Consider the following 15,544-nt stretch of genomic DNA (forward strand, 5'->3'; position numbering starts at 1 on the left):
CTAGGGTGATACTGATGCCATAAACAAGAGTGTCAATTTGTTAAGTCAACAACAGGAGTCACTGTGCACTTACTCCTCATGTAGGATCTCTGTCCTTAATGTGCTGTACATTGAGATTTAACGCTATAACTAGTACTCAAACAGTATTTTTCACTTTGTGTTTCTGTGTGGGTGCAAACTGTTGAAATCTTTACTTAATATATACTAAATCGATCTTCTGTATATAAAGAGAACTGAAAATGAATCTTGATGTGAATGGAAGGGGAGAAGGAGCAGGAGAGGGGAGGGTTGCGGGCGGGAGGGAAATTATGGGGCGGGGAACCATTGTAATCTATAAGCTGTACTTTGGAAATTTATATTCATTAAATAAAAGTTAAAAAAAAAAAAGAGGATGCTGACCATCTCAGATCTGATACCACTTTCTATAATTAATAATGTCTTTTGTAGGTTTACAAAAAGGACAGGCTCAATAAATGTGCCCCAGAGTTGGCATAAAGAAGAAAGATACTATTTCATCTTAAATTCACTTGTGACATCTCTTGTGCTATCTATATATTTCCAATCTTCACCACCAAATCCTGGAAATAAATCAGAAACACCATTATCATCTCACCCCCCACCCCCAACTCCTGGCCTCTCAAATAAATAATACATATAAATAAATATTTTTTAACAAGAAAAAAAGCTGGTGCTGCGGCATAGCAGGTAAAGCTGCCGCCTGCAGTGTTGGCATCCCATATGGACGCCAGTTCAAGTACCGGCTGCTCTACTTCGGATCCAGCTATGTGCTATGGCATGTGAAAGCAGTGGCAGATGGCCAGCGGGGGTCCCACACCCACATAGGAGACCCGAAAGAAGCTCCTGGATCTTGGCTTCAGATTTGCCCAGCTCCAGCCAGTGTGACCACTTGGGGAGTGAACCAGTGGATGGAGGACCTCTCTGTCTCTCGTTCTGCTTCCACATCTCTGTAACTCTGCCTTTCCAATAAACAAATAAATCTTTAAAGAAAAAAGTCATCATACCAACCAAACTTAAAGGGGATTAAGGATGAGCATACCATTTTTTAAATAAACCAGAATACATATTAATAGAGCAATTGCTAATTCAAGAGTGGTCCAGAAAAAGAGAAGCTTTTAGATTTTTCTGATCAAAAGAGTTTGATATAAGTACAATTCAAAGTTGCCACTAATGTTTACACTTCTTACCTGAAAGAATAAATTTCATCCAGCCCATCTTCACCTTCTAGAGACACCATCATCATTTTCACCATCTGAATACCTTCTTTCTGCTGTTCAGTAATTCCTTTTGGAGGAAAAGAGGATCCATGGTGGTACAAGGGTAAGTTGCCATCTCCTCTGTCTCCAGTTCCATCTTCCTTCCCAATTGGGAAAGGCAAACTATCAGGAAAAGATCAGCAGTAGTTAAGACAAGCTCTGAAGCCAACAATAAATGGGGGTCTAACCCTGTAACTGTCACTCACTAGCTATGAGAAAATAGACACATTGGCCAAGCTCATCTGGCTTTAAATTTCTCATCTGTCAAATGACACTTATAAATGACACTTACAGTTATCTCTTTGTTTTGGTAAAAGGGGGAAAATTATTGGCTTACATACCCCAACAATAAAAAGAGGAGGGTTGGGGCCAGCGTTGTGGTGCAGCAGGTTAAGCCACAGCTTGCAGTGCCAGTATCCCATATGGGCACTAGTTTAAGTCCTGGCTATTCCACTTCTGATTCAACTCCCAGCTAATGGCCTGGGAAAGCAGCAGAAGACGGATCAAGTGCTTGGGCCTCTGTATCCATGTGGGAGACCTGGCTGTTCCACTTCTGATCCAGCTCCCAGCTAATGGCCTGGGAAAGCAGCGGAAGATGGATCAAGCACTTGGGCCCCTGTATCCATGTGGGAGACCTGAAAGAAGCTCCTAGCTCCTGGCTTCAGCCTAGCCCAGACATGGTCGTTGTGGCCATTTGAGGAGTGAACCAGTGGATGGAAGGTCTTTCTCTCTCCTTCTTTCTCTCTGTAATTCTGCCTTTCAAATAAATATTTTTTACAAAAAGGAAGGGAGAGGGTTGTACATAGCCTCAAGACTAGACCCAAGGTCCCAAATGTCACAAGGATTATCTGACCCTCTCACAGTGACTTCATATTTCACTTTCATGGGCCTTTTATGCTGGCTTCGCTCCCTCAGTCTGCCTGCCTTCACCTTGCCTTCGAACACATTCAAGCTCTGCTATGGTCTGAATGTGTCTTCCACAATTCCTTGGTTGAAACTTAGTTAATCTAACTTTCAAACTTATATTTGAAATTGACCACCACCCATGCATTCAGAGATGAGACCTTTAGCAAGTGATTAAGTCATGAGGGCAGAAGGGGATTGAGTAACCTTCTAAGAGGCTGAAGAGAGCATTCTTTTGCTCTTTTGTGCCCTTCTGCCATGTGAAGACACAGTTTTCACCCTTTCTACCATGCAAGACCACAGAAAACAGGGTGCGATCTTGGAAGTAGACCAGACATTGAATCTGCTGACACCATGGTCTTGGATTTTCCAGCCTCCAGATCTGTGAGAAATACATTTCTATTGTTGATAAACTACACAGTCTTGAGTATTTGTTATAGCAGCAGGATCAGGCAAAATCAAGATCACACTGCCCAATTCTACTACCTGTAAGAGACTCAGAACTCTTGTCTTAAAACACACACAAAAAACCCACACAGGAATCACACAGAATATGTCAGTCTTCATTCAAGCCAGGAGGTTTGAGTTCAGGAAGGAATACTTCCTAGAAAAAGCCAAGGTGATATTTTAGGCAGATGGAAAAAAGAAAAGCCCATTAATGATATCTCAAGGTTATTATACAGATTATATAAGAGAATGTGCATAAAACACTAAGAATGCTAAAAAAAAAAGTAAAACCCTTGATTTTTATTGTATTTCACTTTTTTTTTTGACTGAAATGAGAATAAAGCTAGATTGGGATTACCTGTCATGGGAAAATTCAGTAATCAATACAAGTTCAAAACTAAACTAACCATGTACATTTTCTAATATACTATATGGTACTTTATAAAAAAGCATCCATATAAACAATCTCATTTCATATTTTACATATTGTGTAGAAAGATTGCCATCTCCATTTTATAAAAAGAAAATGAAGTTACAGAGTTGAAATAATTTGGTCAAAATTGCACAGTTAATATGTAACTGAGAAGAACTCCATCACCTAGTTAAAAGGCAAAGTTCACTCAGTATTACCTGTTGGTCACCCCTATGTGGATGAACATTTTAAAGATGATTTCTCTACCCTTTTATCTGTTATAATTAAAAGAGGTTTTCTGTTTAAATTTTTCTATGTACTCTTTTGTATGACACATGTACATGTCCTGTATTCTCTCTGAGATTAAAGGCATCCAGGGAGCAAGGTGTGGCATACAGGGTTTGCAAAAGGTTATTGCTGTTTCCAAAGCATCTACCAGGAAGGGACAAATGACATAAAAAAGAAGAGTCAGGAAGTTTATCCTGAAAAAGGAGTTGCGATAACAGTTCTTTCTACCCTGCATTAGACAAGAAATAATCTTTCAAGTAGTCAGTAAGTACAAGAATCTAAACACTATGTCCAAGGAACAAGTCTGCTCAGAACACAGTGCTTCTCTGGGACGCTGGAATTGCTCAGCTCAGTAACAACAATCATACATGGACTCCACCGAACAATAAAGCCACAAAATTGAATTTGAATGCTGGAGGTTTGTGGTACAGGTGGGAAGGCATATTACAGAAGAGAAACTGCAACAAGTCAAATAACAAGCTAGTGGCAGAACTTGTTCCTTCTTCTGCGCACATTACTGTATTGCACATGCCAGAAAATAAAAGTCCTTTCAGATGACGCTGGCAGAAGTACAGTACACTTCAACCACACAGAGGCATCCTGAGATTCTGAACAGGAACAGCTGAGCTGGACTTCTGAAATACTGAGAAAACTTCAACTCAGTTAGAAGTGTCACTTAAAAAGCACTTAATTTCTTTCAAGTATCGTCTTAACAAGTTTCGTTCCAATGGCTTATTCTGAGCTATTTTTCTACAGTCTTACAGAGATGTCCCTCAGCAGCCTTAAGAAGTACATACATGCAGGAGAGGGTCTTAATTCCCCGTGGTAGGCATTTTAAGAAGCCAAGAGCTTACCACTCTCAGCCAGAGGCTTCTGGGTATAGCTCTCAATTTGAAAAATGAGTGTCCTCAGATTAATAATTCAACATCCTATCCCAACACTCTGCTTTCACCAAAAATAGTACAAGAACAAATCAGTTTCAAGTGCAGCAGGAAGGATTAGTGTAGTGCAAAGAATTTTTTGTTAGGGATATAAGACAGAAAAAGTACATCCCGGAGGAGAAATCTAAGTTTTTGTGTGGGAAGGGATTATTCCCCTAACAAACTGCAAAATACACATTCCCCCCTTTCTGTGTATGCCCCAACTCTAAATATACATAGAAAATTGCATTTTGTATGTGCTTGTGCATTCTTTAGTTCTGTAAAAGAGTTAAATATAAAAATTATATGTCTTGGGGCCAGCGTAGTAGGTTAAGCCACAGTCAACAATGCCAGCATCTCATATGAACGTTGGTTCAAGTCTCAGCTGCTCCACTTCCAATACAGCTCCCTGCTAATATGTCTAGGAAAGCAATGGAAAACAGCCTGAGTACTTGGGCCTCACACTGAGACCAGGATGGTATTCCAGACGCCTCGCTTTGGCTTGGCCCAGCCCTGGTCATTGTAGCCATTTGGGGAGTGAACCAGAAGAGGGATGACCTTTCTCTTCTCTCTAACTCTGTCTTTCAAATAAATAAATCTTCTTTTAAAATTATACATCTTTAAAAGGCTTCCCAAGTCAACATTTCTTCTACCCTAAAACATCTAGTGTTTATAGGACACAATTTCTATAGCTGTTTAAGAGAATTTTTAATCTGGTAATTGGTTGGGTATGTAAGCAGGAGACAAACTAAATATCCTCAATGATTCTTCTAATTCCTCAATTCTTTGAGTCTAAGAACAGTGAACAAACCATCTGCTACTGAGCTCAATTCTTTTCTACCACTGTGACTTTCATCTCTTTTATCTGCAAATCTCAGAACAGTTCCTGCAACACAGAGAGTAATCAGTATTTGTCATCTGACAGATTCCATTTCCGAGCAAGGAGAGAAGACTCCTGGGAACCAAGCACTCTAAAAAGGGGTCCCAATCACTGCCTAAGGCCATCACAGGATTCATCCACATACATTACTCTTGGAATCTTACAAGAATTGCAGAGAGATGCCAGACTTCTTCAAGTTATGGATTATAATATCCAGCTGATCTTTGCTGAATGGGCTGCTGAGGTCAGTGAACACTTCAATATGCCTCTTCTCAAACCTCTTTCCTCTAAAAGAGAAAGTTATCACATTAAGCAATCATTCTCCCAAATTATCTCTTACGAAGTCAAATACAGCTGGTCACTAAGCAGAGAAGGGCTAAAGAATGAATCTAGGTATTGCTGATACATGTGACTATATTCTGTAAGTCCACACACTGTTGATGCTCTCAGGTAAGTTCCTATTAAATACAAAATCAACCCTGGTATATACCTCATACTGTAAACATACTAGGGAAAAGCTCTGAGCACTATGGAAATACTGTATTCATGAACTCCTGACTCTGGTTTAGTTTAAAGATAAAGTCACTATGATTTAAAAAAGATCCCTTTCTAGCCACCACATGGGCAGAATACAAACAGAATATTTTCCTAGTCAACCACAACTGCAGTTACGCAGAGGTTCACTTCCCAAATATTCTGCTCTGATTCTATACACAGGCTAGCGGCAGAACCACGTGGAGGATGTAGCTGGAATTTCAGTGCAAATGTTTCTCTTAACAAGCAAGGGGAGAAGTGTGTGTATGTGTGTGTGTGTGTGTGTGTGTGTTTGCTCAAAGACACACATTTTCAAGGCATAGTAATCAAATAACAAATTAGGAAATTGGCCAGAGTTACTAAGTACTCAATTATGTATGGCTCATGCCACTTAATTTTTTTTTTAACTTCTGAAAATTTGCTTAAGTGAAATAGGAAAAAAATGAAATAAACTTATAGAAAACAGAGTGTTTGAACTGAATCATTGAATCAAATATTTCTTTAGCCACACAAACATGCTGCTTGACTAATACACAGAACACTGAATATATCAACCCATGCAATTTTTGCAAGAAAGCTTATTTCCAGCTATCTGCAGACACTTACACGGTTTCACGTTGAATCACATCCATGCACACAATCAGTGCATCCAGGACTCAGCTTGTTAAGGGAAGGAATATCAGCAAACTGTCCCTTCATCCCATGAATGTGCAACTTTGCTTCCAGTGAAGTCCACAGCACTGGAAATTATGGACAATGAACTATTTGCAGACTTAAAACTACCTGCCCAAGTGTGCTTTTTCCAAAGTTTATTTCACTAATAGACGTTCACTTATGCTCTTTCATATAACTAAGAAAAAGAAAATATACAAAAGGCAATCTAACATATTACATTCATTTAACCAAATACTATGATGCCATTTAACAGTATTTAGAACCCATTTTTGGTGATCACAGTCCACTGTTAAATATGAAGTGAGCCACAGTGTAGTATTTGCAAGTCACTCCCAACACAGCAGCACCTCCCAGTGATCAATGACGGCACTACTAATTGTTTAGAAAAAGTACAAGAGTTAACTCCTTGAATCAGGGAACCTGTGGAAGAAAGTGAAAAATCTCTGCTTGCACATCAACCTGATTTTTGGCCCCAAAGCATCCTCTATTCAGAAAAGGGTAGAGATTACTAATGCTATACTCTCCTAAAAATATCTTTACACAGGACAGGTATTTGGGATAATGGTCAAGATGCCAGTTGGGATCTATACTGTAGTGATTGGGTTTGAGTTCTGACTCCACTGCTGATTCCAGCTTCTTGCTAGTGTGCACCCTGGGAGGCAGCAGGTAATGTCTCAAATAGTTGGATCCTTCCTATCCACATGGGAGACCTAGACTGCATTCCTGGCTTTTGGCTTCTAGCTCCCAACTTTGGCTCTGCCAGACCCAACAAAGGCATCTGGGGAGTGAACCATCTGATGGGAGTTCACACTGTCTGTCTCTCTCTGTATGAATCTCAAATAAATTATAATAAATAAATAAATAAATTTTTTTCAACCTCCAAACTTTGTTAACCAACATCACCACCAAACCCTCTTAATACAGTCAATACATATACATATTCCTTAGAATATTCCTCCCACCAAACCCTCTGCACACAGTCAATACATACATATATTCCTTAAAATATTCCCCTTCCTATGCCTCCCAATCTCTTATCAGTAATACAGAAAAGGGGCAAGTGACTGGAGGGCCTGGAGTCCACATGCCCAATCTGATCAACGTCACATCAAATCCTAACACACATCACCTCCTTCTACTCAAAGCAAAATATCTCCATATACACAGAGATGGGACTCTGAAGCTTCACCAAACTGATCACCAGGTTAAAGGAAACTTAAGAGTTTTCTCTAGCTGAAAAAGGATACAGTCAGCTTGCTGAGAACCCAGTTGGATTTTGCTGTCAATATCCTCCAGCAAATCAAAATCTGGTAGCATCAGGTGTCTGTGCACTGTGATGTTCTGATACTGATCCCCATCAGCGAGGGCATTCTTAGTGTCATCAGTACCAAATAGGACCAAAGCAATCTCATCCTTGCTCTCGGCAAAAACCTACAGAAGAATATCAAAAGACTGAAAATTATGTTAGAACATCCTGGAAGCAGTAATATACTTAACCTTCAGGGAGCAGGACAACCATAGGAAGCACCATAAAATGTTAGGCTGGATGAACACAAGACATAAAGGCGATGACAATTCCTAGGTTTTACACAGACTTTTTCATTGACTCTTAAGTCTCATCCTTCATTTCAGGACAAGCTGGGGTGAAGGAATGGGAAAGTGTAACTGCTATTGATGACTTCCAGCCAAAACAGACTCTCTCAATGAAAACTAACCATGGATAATTTGAAAAGATTTTACTTTGTCTTTTTTGAGTATCTATTCAACATTTAAATTTTCCAGAGATATAAAACAATCAAAAATCATAAAATAAAAACTCGCAAATTCATATCTTATATTCCAGCAATTTCATTGACAAGCATATACAAGAGTATTTCAAAGTTCATAGAAAATGGAATTAAAAGATAAGCTAATTTTGGCATACATTTTTTTTAAATCCATGCATAGTTTTTCCAAAATATGCGTTTTTCCATGAATGTGGAGACCTAGCACATACTCTGCCGAAATATTTACACATGTACACAAGGAATCAATAGATAAGAAAGTTTACATGTAGGCACTTTTCATAGGGTAAATACTGGAAGCAAACTATCCACCAAGAGGAGAATGAAAAAATACATGGCAAAATATTTATACAATGTGTGGGGAGCAACTCGGACTAGACTAAGTTACTGGAATTAAGACTTATTCTAAGGCCGGCGCCGCGGCTCACTAGGCTAATCCTCCGCCTTGCGGCGCCGGCACACCGGGTTCTAGTCCCGGTTGGGGCGCCGGATTCTGTCCCGGTTGCCCCTCTTCCATGCCAGCTCTCTGCTGTGGCCAGGGAGTGCAGTGGAGGATGGCCCAGGTGCTTGGGCCCTGCACCCCATGGGAGACCAGGAAAAGCACCTGGCTCCTGGCTCCTGCCATCGGATCAGCGCGGTGCGCCGGCCGCAGTGCGCTGGCCGCGGCGGCCATTGGAGGGTGAACCAGCGGCAAAGGAAGACCTTTCTCTCTGTCTCCCTCTCTCACTGTCCACTCTGCCTGTCAAAAAAAAAAAAAAAAAAAAAAAAAAAGACTTATTCTATGCATCTGCTCTCCCACAATATGGCGCTGGGAGAGGAGTAAAAACAACTTTTACACAGCTGCCTCCAGTTCAACCAGTAAGCTGCAGGAGCTGCTCCTGAATGGAGGAGAGCAGCGTACTCGGCGTGTGGGTAGCACAGTTGGGATTGGTGGAAGAGGACTATAAAGGAGGAGAGAGACAACATGCACCAGGGAACATCTATCTGAAGGAACACCTGAGCAGCCCCCGAGAGAGCCGGCCGGCGGTGTGCCGCTCCCCCGCGGATGTGGGGAAAGTGGCAGGGGGAACCGCTCTTCCACGGAGGTGGAAGGGTCGGTAGCCAACCCTGGAAGAACCAGCAGCAAACCCGGGGAGGGCCGAGCAGACAAAAGAACAGCGCAGGGTTCTGTCGCTCCCCCTCTTCGTGGAGGAACGACACTAAACCCTGCCTAGGCTTCATATCCGAGTCACGGCCCCATTATGTCGCTCCCCCTCTTCGTGGAGGAACGACACTAAACCCTGCCTAGGCTTCATATCCGAGTCACGGCACCATTATGCCTCCTAGGCTTCCTATCCGAGTCACGGCACCATTATGTCGCTCCCCGTCTTCGTGGAGGAACAACACAGGACCCTGCGTTGTTCTTTCGTCTGCTCGGCCCTCCCCGGGTTTGCTGCTGGTTCTTCCAGGGTTGGCTACCGTCCCTTCCACCTCCGTGGAAGGGCGGTGCCCCCTGCCACTTTCCCCACTTCCGCGGGGGAGCGGCACACCGCCGGCCGGCTCTCTCGGGGGCTGCACAGGTGTTCCTTCAGATAGATGTTCCCCTTAGATGTTCCTCGTGCATGTTGTCTCTCTCCTCCTTTATAGTCCTCTTCCACCAATCCCAACTGTGCTACCCACACGCCGAGTACGCTGCTCTCCTCCATTCAGGAGCAGCTCCTGCAGCTTGTCAAGTTGGTGAGAGGCAGCTGGGTAGAAGCTGTTTTCTCCTCTCCCAGCGCCATATTGTGGGAGAGCAGATGTATAGAGTAAGTCTTAATTCCAGTAACTTAGTCTAGTCCGAGTTGCTCCCAGTTTCTCCCCACAGGGTTCAGTGTCGCTCCTCCACGAAGAGGGGGAGGGACATAATGGTGCCGTGACTCAGATAGGAAGCCTAGGAGGGATAATGGTGCCGTGACTCGGATAGGAAGCCTAGGAGGGATAATGGTGCCGTGACTCGGATAGGAAACCTAGGCAGGGTTTAGTGTCATTCCTCCACGAAGAGAGGGAGCGACACAATGGAATATTATACCATAGTAAAAAGAAATAAATTATTATGACACTGACAAGAATAAATCTCAAAACCATAAGGTTAAGAAAAAATAAGTTACAGAATTATATGTACCATATAAAACCATTTACAAATACTTCTGACAGGTTTATACAATACTAAATAGTATTTATGAATATATACTTATGTCTAACAGTATGAAATATGCATGGTAATAACTACCAATATTCTTAGGAAAGGAGAGAATGGACTGGGAAGGGACTTCAACTTTATCTGTAATATTTCATTTTTTAAGAGAAAGAAAAAAATCAAACCAGTATGATAAAACATTAAGATGGTATGGCATGAGACAATGGGAAAATAGGTGTCCATTGTATGATTCTTTGTTTTTGCTCCTTTTATGAACTACTTCATAACAAAAAGTAAAAACAAAAAATTGATTTGCCATAATAGACAGTTCTAAGTCCACCTAGTTATTAATATAAGCCTTTTAATTGATGAAGAAGAATGCTCTGTGAGGAGAGAATAGAATTGTCATTTTCATTTGTTTTGATCTATTCAGTTCCTTACAACAACTTGGACTATAATTCCCAGTTGAACCTGGAGCAAAGGTCCTTGCCACGAGGTCCAAATATGCCTAGGATACTGGTTGGCACAGGGATCTGCCTTAAGAATTCATCGTAAGGCAAGGTATGTTCTCCAAGAACCTTGTCATAGAAAGGAAGGACATTTTGATATAGTATGGGACTCGACTAGGTTTTGTCTCCCAGCCTTTCAGATCCACTCAGACTCTCACAGAAGGGGTAGAGTGAAAAACAAACACCAAAAGCAGTATTTCTCTAATAGAAACTCTAGTCTATATTGGTACACAACAGTACTTCTTGATGACCACCAACACAACTTCAACCAAGAATAGGGTTTGTTGACATTTCAGGGACTCCAAGTCACATGAATTATAAAAACCCGCTCAGTGGAGTGGCAACATCCAGAATAGCAGAGGTGTCAAGGAGGAGCAGAAGTGCCCAGTGAATGAGTAGGACCTCATGGGCTTAGCAAAAGTGACAGCCACATCAAGCAGAAGGGGCAGAAATAATAATGGTTAACACTTACATAGTGCTTACAATATTCCAAGTACTGTTTTAAGCATTTTACCTACATTGATTCTTTTTTCAATTTTTATTTGACAGATAGACTGTGAGAGAGAGAGACAGACAGAGAGAAAGGCCTTCCTTCTGTTGGTTCACCCCACCCCGCCCCGCAAATGGCCGCTACGGCTGGCACTCCGCCGATCCAAAGCCAGGAGCCAGGTGCTTCTTCCTGATCTCCATGCGGGTGCAGGGCCCAAGCACTTGGGCCATCCTCCACTGCCTTCCCGGGCCACAGCAGAGAGCTGGACTGGAAGAGGAGCAACCAGGACAGAACCGGCGCCACAACCGGGACTAGAACCTGGAGTACCGGCGCCGCAGGCAGAGGATTAGCCTAGTGAGCCACGGCGCTAGCCACCTCATGGATTCTTTTTCTTTTACTTCAAAACTGAGCTCTTTGAGAAGTTTTATTCTCATTTTGCACATAATACTGACATTGCGGTAGATAATTCTCTAGGATGACCACCATCCTTTCCTTCTCTCCCTGCATTTGCAGGCTACTCCTCATATAAAGAGGGAGGTCTAATTCTTTCTGGAATGTGAATTGGCTTTAGCAACTTGCTTGACTAATAGAAAACCACAGAAATGACTTTCTGGAATTTCTAAAGCTAGGCCATAAGAAGCCACACAGGCAGAACCTTCTTTTAATTCTCACTCTTGGGATACTCTGTCCTACAGCTGGCTACTGCACTATGAGAATCCTCAGCTACCTGGAGAGGCCGCATGTAAGGGTTCTGAAGGGCAGACTCAACTGTGCTCATGGCCACCAGAAGGCATCATCTTCCAGCCTTGTGACTGCAACATCTTAACAGTGGGCCCAGCTGAGCCTTCAGATGACCCCAGTCCCTGCTTTCACCTGACTACAACTGCTAAGAGGCTACAAGGAGACTCACCCAGCTAAGCCCACCCAGTCATCTCACAGAATCATGACATGCAAGTGTCATTTAAGACAATGAAGTTTTGGGGTAGTTTGCTATACTGAACTAGAAACAAGGAAGTCGAAGGGTTCAGTCAAGATCACATGGTTAGTAAATGTGGCAGAACAAGGATTTAAACCTTGGCCATCTGGTTCTAGAGATTATGTTTTTAAATATTATTTTATATTGTCTTTTATTCCTGATAAAAACTATAATGTCCAGTGGAGGGGCCAGAATGAGCAAAGAAAATAATATCAGGGTACAGAGGTAGATAGAACTGCATGTGAATACATGTTAGAGAACTCCCCAGGTTCCCCAAAACACTGGGGCTGAACATTATGAGGCTGGTATCTTGCATTAGCAGGTGGAGGCAATAAGCAGGCAAAACGTGGGTTGCAAGTTCAAGAACTTACCTGTCGTTGGACAAACATGGTCATGACTTTCTTTGCTTGTTCAAATGGGGATTCTTCACCAGGAAAGGAGTTACCCATGGCAAAGCCAACATCCATACACAGCACAACAGCTGCCTGGAAACAAAGGCCCAAAAAATGTTTGAGAAAATAACAGTCTTAAGGTTCTGAAATATCCTTTGCTTATGGTATTTGCAGAACCTGGACTGGAATTCAGAGGTGTGATAAAGGGAGGGGACATGTTTTACAAGGAGACTATATGTAACACATATAAATTTTGACTGTGGAGAAGCCTTAGTCTTTATATTTTTAAAAAGCTAGAAGGTATCATCCAGGAGAAGAGAGTGCTTTAGGTAACTGTTGCTCCATTAGTCTGAAACCCAAAATAAACCCATGTTGAGCAGATCTGAAACCAAACTGTAGGTTAGAATTAAATCCATCCCAGTTAAGACATTTATCAGACAAACTGCAGTTGACTTGTAGACCTACAAGTGTAAGAATAGAGCTTTTGTTTTAAGTCACTGACTTGGGACATAGTTTGTTATGAAGCATTTTTGTGGCAATCTATATACGCTAAGATAGTACACTCCAACAATTTGATCAGTTTGTAAACTGAGGATCAAAGAATAAGACATCAGGGCCGGCGCCATGGCTCACTTGGTTAATCCTCCACCTGCGGTACAGGCATCCCATATGGGCACTGGGTTCTAGTCCCAGTTGCTCCTCTTCCAGTCCCGCTCTCTGCTGTGGCCCGGGAAGGCAGTGGAGGATGGCCCAAGTACTTGGGCTCCTGCACCCGCATGGGAGACCTGTAAGAAGCACCTGGCTTCTGGCTTTGGATCGGCGTAGTTCCGGCCGCAGCGGCCATTTGGGGAATGAACCAATGAAAGGAAGATCTTTCTCTCTGTTTCTCTCTCTCACTGTCTATAACTCTACCTGTCAAATAAAAAAAAAAAAAAAAGAATAAGAAATCAAATAGATCTAGTTGAGGATTCAGAAAACCAAAAATGCAGCACCATACTCCATGACATGAGTGTGTAGGGTGTGTAGCAGACAATGAGTGAGAGAGACAGAAGGAGCAGGTACCCAAGACTGGTAGAGAGGACAGAGAGGGTAAAGAGGCAGAAAAGGCTTCCTGTATATGATGCTTGGGTGATTGTTAAAGAATGAATAGCAATAATGTGAACAAGGAAGTTACAGAGGCAACCACATATGCAAAGGCACTAAATCACTGGATAACAATCACATGTAGACTAGGGAAATAGGAAAACAGAAACTAAAAGAAATAGTTCTAAAATTTAACTAATATGATTTGTAGGGAATCTGAATTAATTGCAACCACGATTTCAGGGTGGATTATAAAATGAGTCAATAATATGACATAATTATAGCTCATTTCCCACACTTGTCTTACTCTACCCTCCCAAATATTTTAGGTTCTATTAACAGTACGGTGAATCAAGAAAGGAAAAAAGTCTTCTGGTGAAAAGATTAGATTGGTAATGTGGAGAGCTGGGATCTAGCCCCATTTCTACTTCCAATTAGCTCTGAGTCCATGAGAATTTCACTTCCTCATAAAGACAGGAAACTATTGAAATTGATGAGGTTTAAGGTCATTGCCAGGATTAACATTCCTTGGTTCTGACTGACAGGCTTTGTACTGATCAAACTGTGTTTCTGAGCATCACATTTTTTGAGGAAGATCAGCTACAAGTGAACATGAAATGAGATTACTAAAGGATCTGCAGAATATGTGACATAAATAATAGCTGGAGAAAACTGGGTAATTGAGCCAGATAAGAAGACCAAGGGAGGCCGGTGCTACTGCTCAATAGGCTAATCCTCCGCCTGTGGCGCCAGCACACCGGGTTCTAGTCCCGGTTGGGGCGCCGGATTCTGTCCCAGTTGCCCCTCTTCCAGGCCAGCTCTCTGCTATGGCCCGGGAGTACAGTGGAGGATGGCCCAAGTCCTTGGGCCCTGCACCCACATGGAAGACCAGGAGAAGCACCTGGCTCCTGGCTTCGGATCAGTGCGATGCACCAGCCACAGCACGCCGGCTGTGGTGGCCAATGGAGGGTGAACCAACAGCAAAAGGGAAGACCTTTCTCTCTTTTTTCTCTCTCTCACTATCCACTCTGCCTGTAAAAAAACAAAAACAAAACAAAACAAAAAAAAGACCAAGGGAAACCTAAGAGCTTCCCCTGAAATATTTGACATCTGTGTTATAAAAGGATTGGTCTGCAGGAGAGATAATAGGCTTAATAGATGGAAGTTACAGGAAGACTGGCTTGGCTCCAAATAAAGTGGGAAATAACATCTAGAAGTAATCAATAGGGACCACCATTGTGGCATAACGGGTTAAGCCATCTCCTGCAATGTTGGCATCCCATATAGGTGCCAGTTCCAGTACTGGCTGCTCCCTTTCTGATCCAGCTCCCTGCTAATGGCCTGTAAAAGCAGAGGAAGATGGCCCAAGTGCTTGGGCCCCTACACCCACATGAGAGATTCAGATGAAACACCTGGTTTCTGTATGGCACAGCCCTGCCTGTAGCCGCCATTTGGGGAGTGAACCAGTGGATAGAAGATCTCTCCTCTTCCCTCCCTTAACTCAGCCTTTTTTTTTTTTTTTTTTTTTTTTGACAGGCAGAGTGGACAGTGAGAGAGAGACAGAGAGAAAGGTCTTCCTTTGCTGTTGGTTCACCCTCCAATGGCTGCCGCGGCTGGCGAGCTGCCGCCGGTGCACCATGCTGATCCGATGGCAGGAGCCAGGTACTTGTCCTGGTCTCCCATGGGGTACAGGGCCCAAGTACTTGGGCCATCCTCCACTGCACTCCCTGGCCACAGCAGAGAGCTGGCCTGGAAGAGGGGCAACTGGGACAGAATCCGGTGCCCCGACTGGGACTAGAACCCGGTGTGCCGGCGCCAC

General features: G+C 42.7%; 1 protein-coding gene across 5 annotated transcripts in view; it reads right to left on the reverse strand.

Moving 5' to 3' along the window:
• The window catches only part of XRCC5 (X-ray repair cross complementing 5), a 104,883-nt gene that overhangs the window by 83,441 nt on the left and 5,898 nt on the right, over positions 1–15,544 (reverse strand). For 3 of the 5 annotated variants that reach the window (XM_051848209.1, XM_002712463.4, XM_051848210.2), the window contains exons 2-6: positions 12,622–12,735; positions 7,581–7,764; positions 6,265–6,313; positions 5,289–5,411; positions 1,206–1,397 (exon numbers count right to left, since the gene is read on the reverse strand). In XM_051848209.1, the coding sequence (XP_051704169.1) occupies positions 1,206–1,397; positions 5,289–5,411; positions 6,265–6,313; positions 7,581–7,764; positions 12,622–12,735 (662 nt within the window). Of the gene's footprint in view, positions 1–1,205; positions 1,398–5,288; positions 5,412–6,264; positions 6,314–7,580; positions 7,786–12,621; positions 12,736–15,544 lie in introns of all 5 variants that reach the window. The other 2 variants (XM_017343103.3, XM_070070222.1) reach the window with 1 other exon arrangement.

The sequence above is a fragment of the Oryctolagus cuniculus genome, chromosome 3, assembly GCF_964237555.1.
Source record: "Oryctolagus cuniculus chromosome 3, mOryCun1.1, whole genome shotgun sequence".
NCBI classification, from domain to species: Eukaryota; Metazoa; Chordata; class Mammalia; order Lagomorpha; family Leporidae; genus Oryctolagus; species Oryctolagus cuniculus.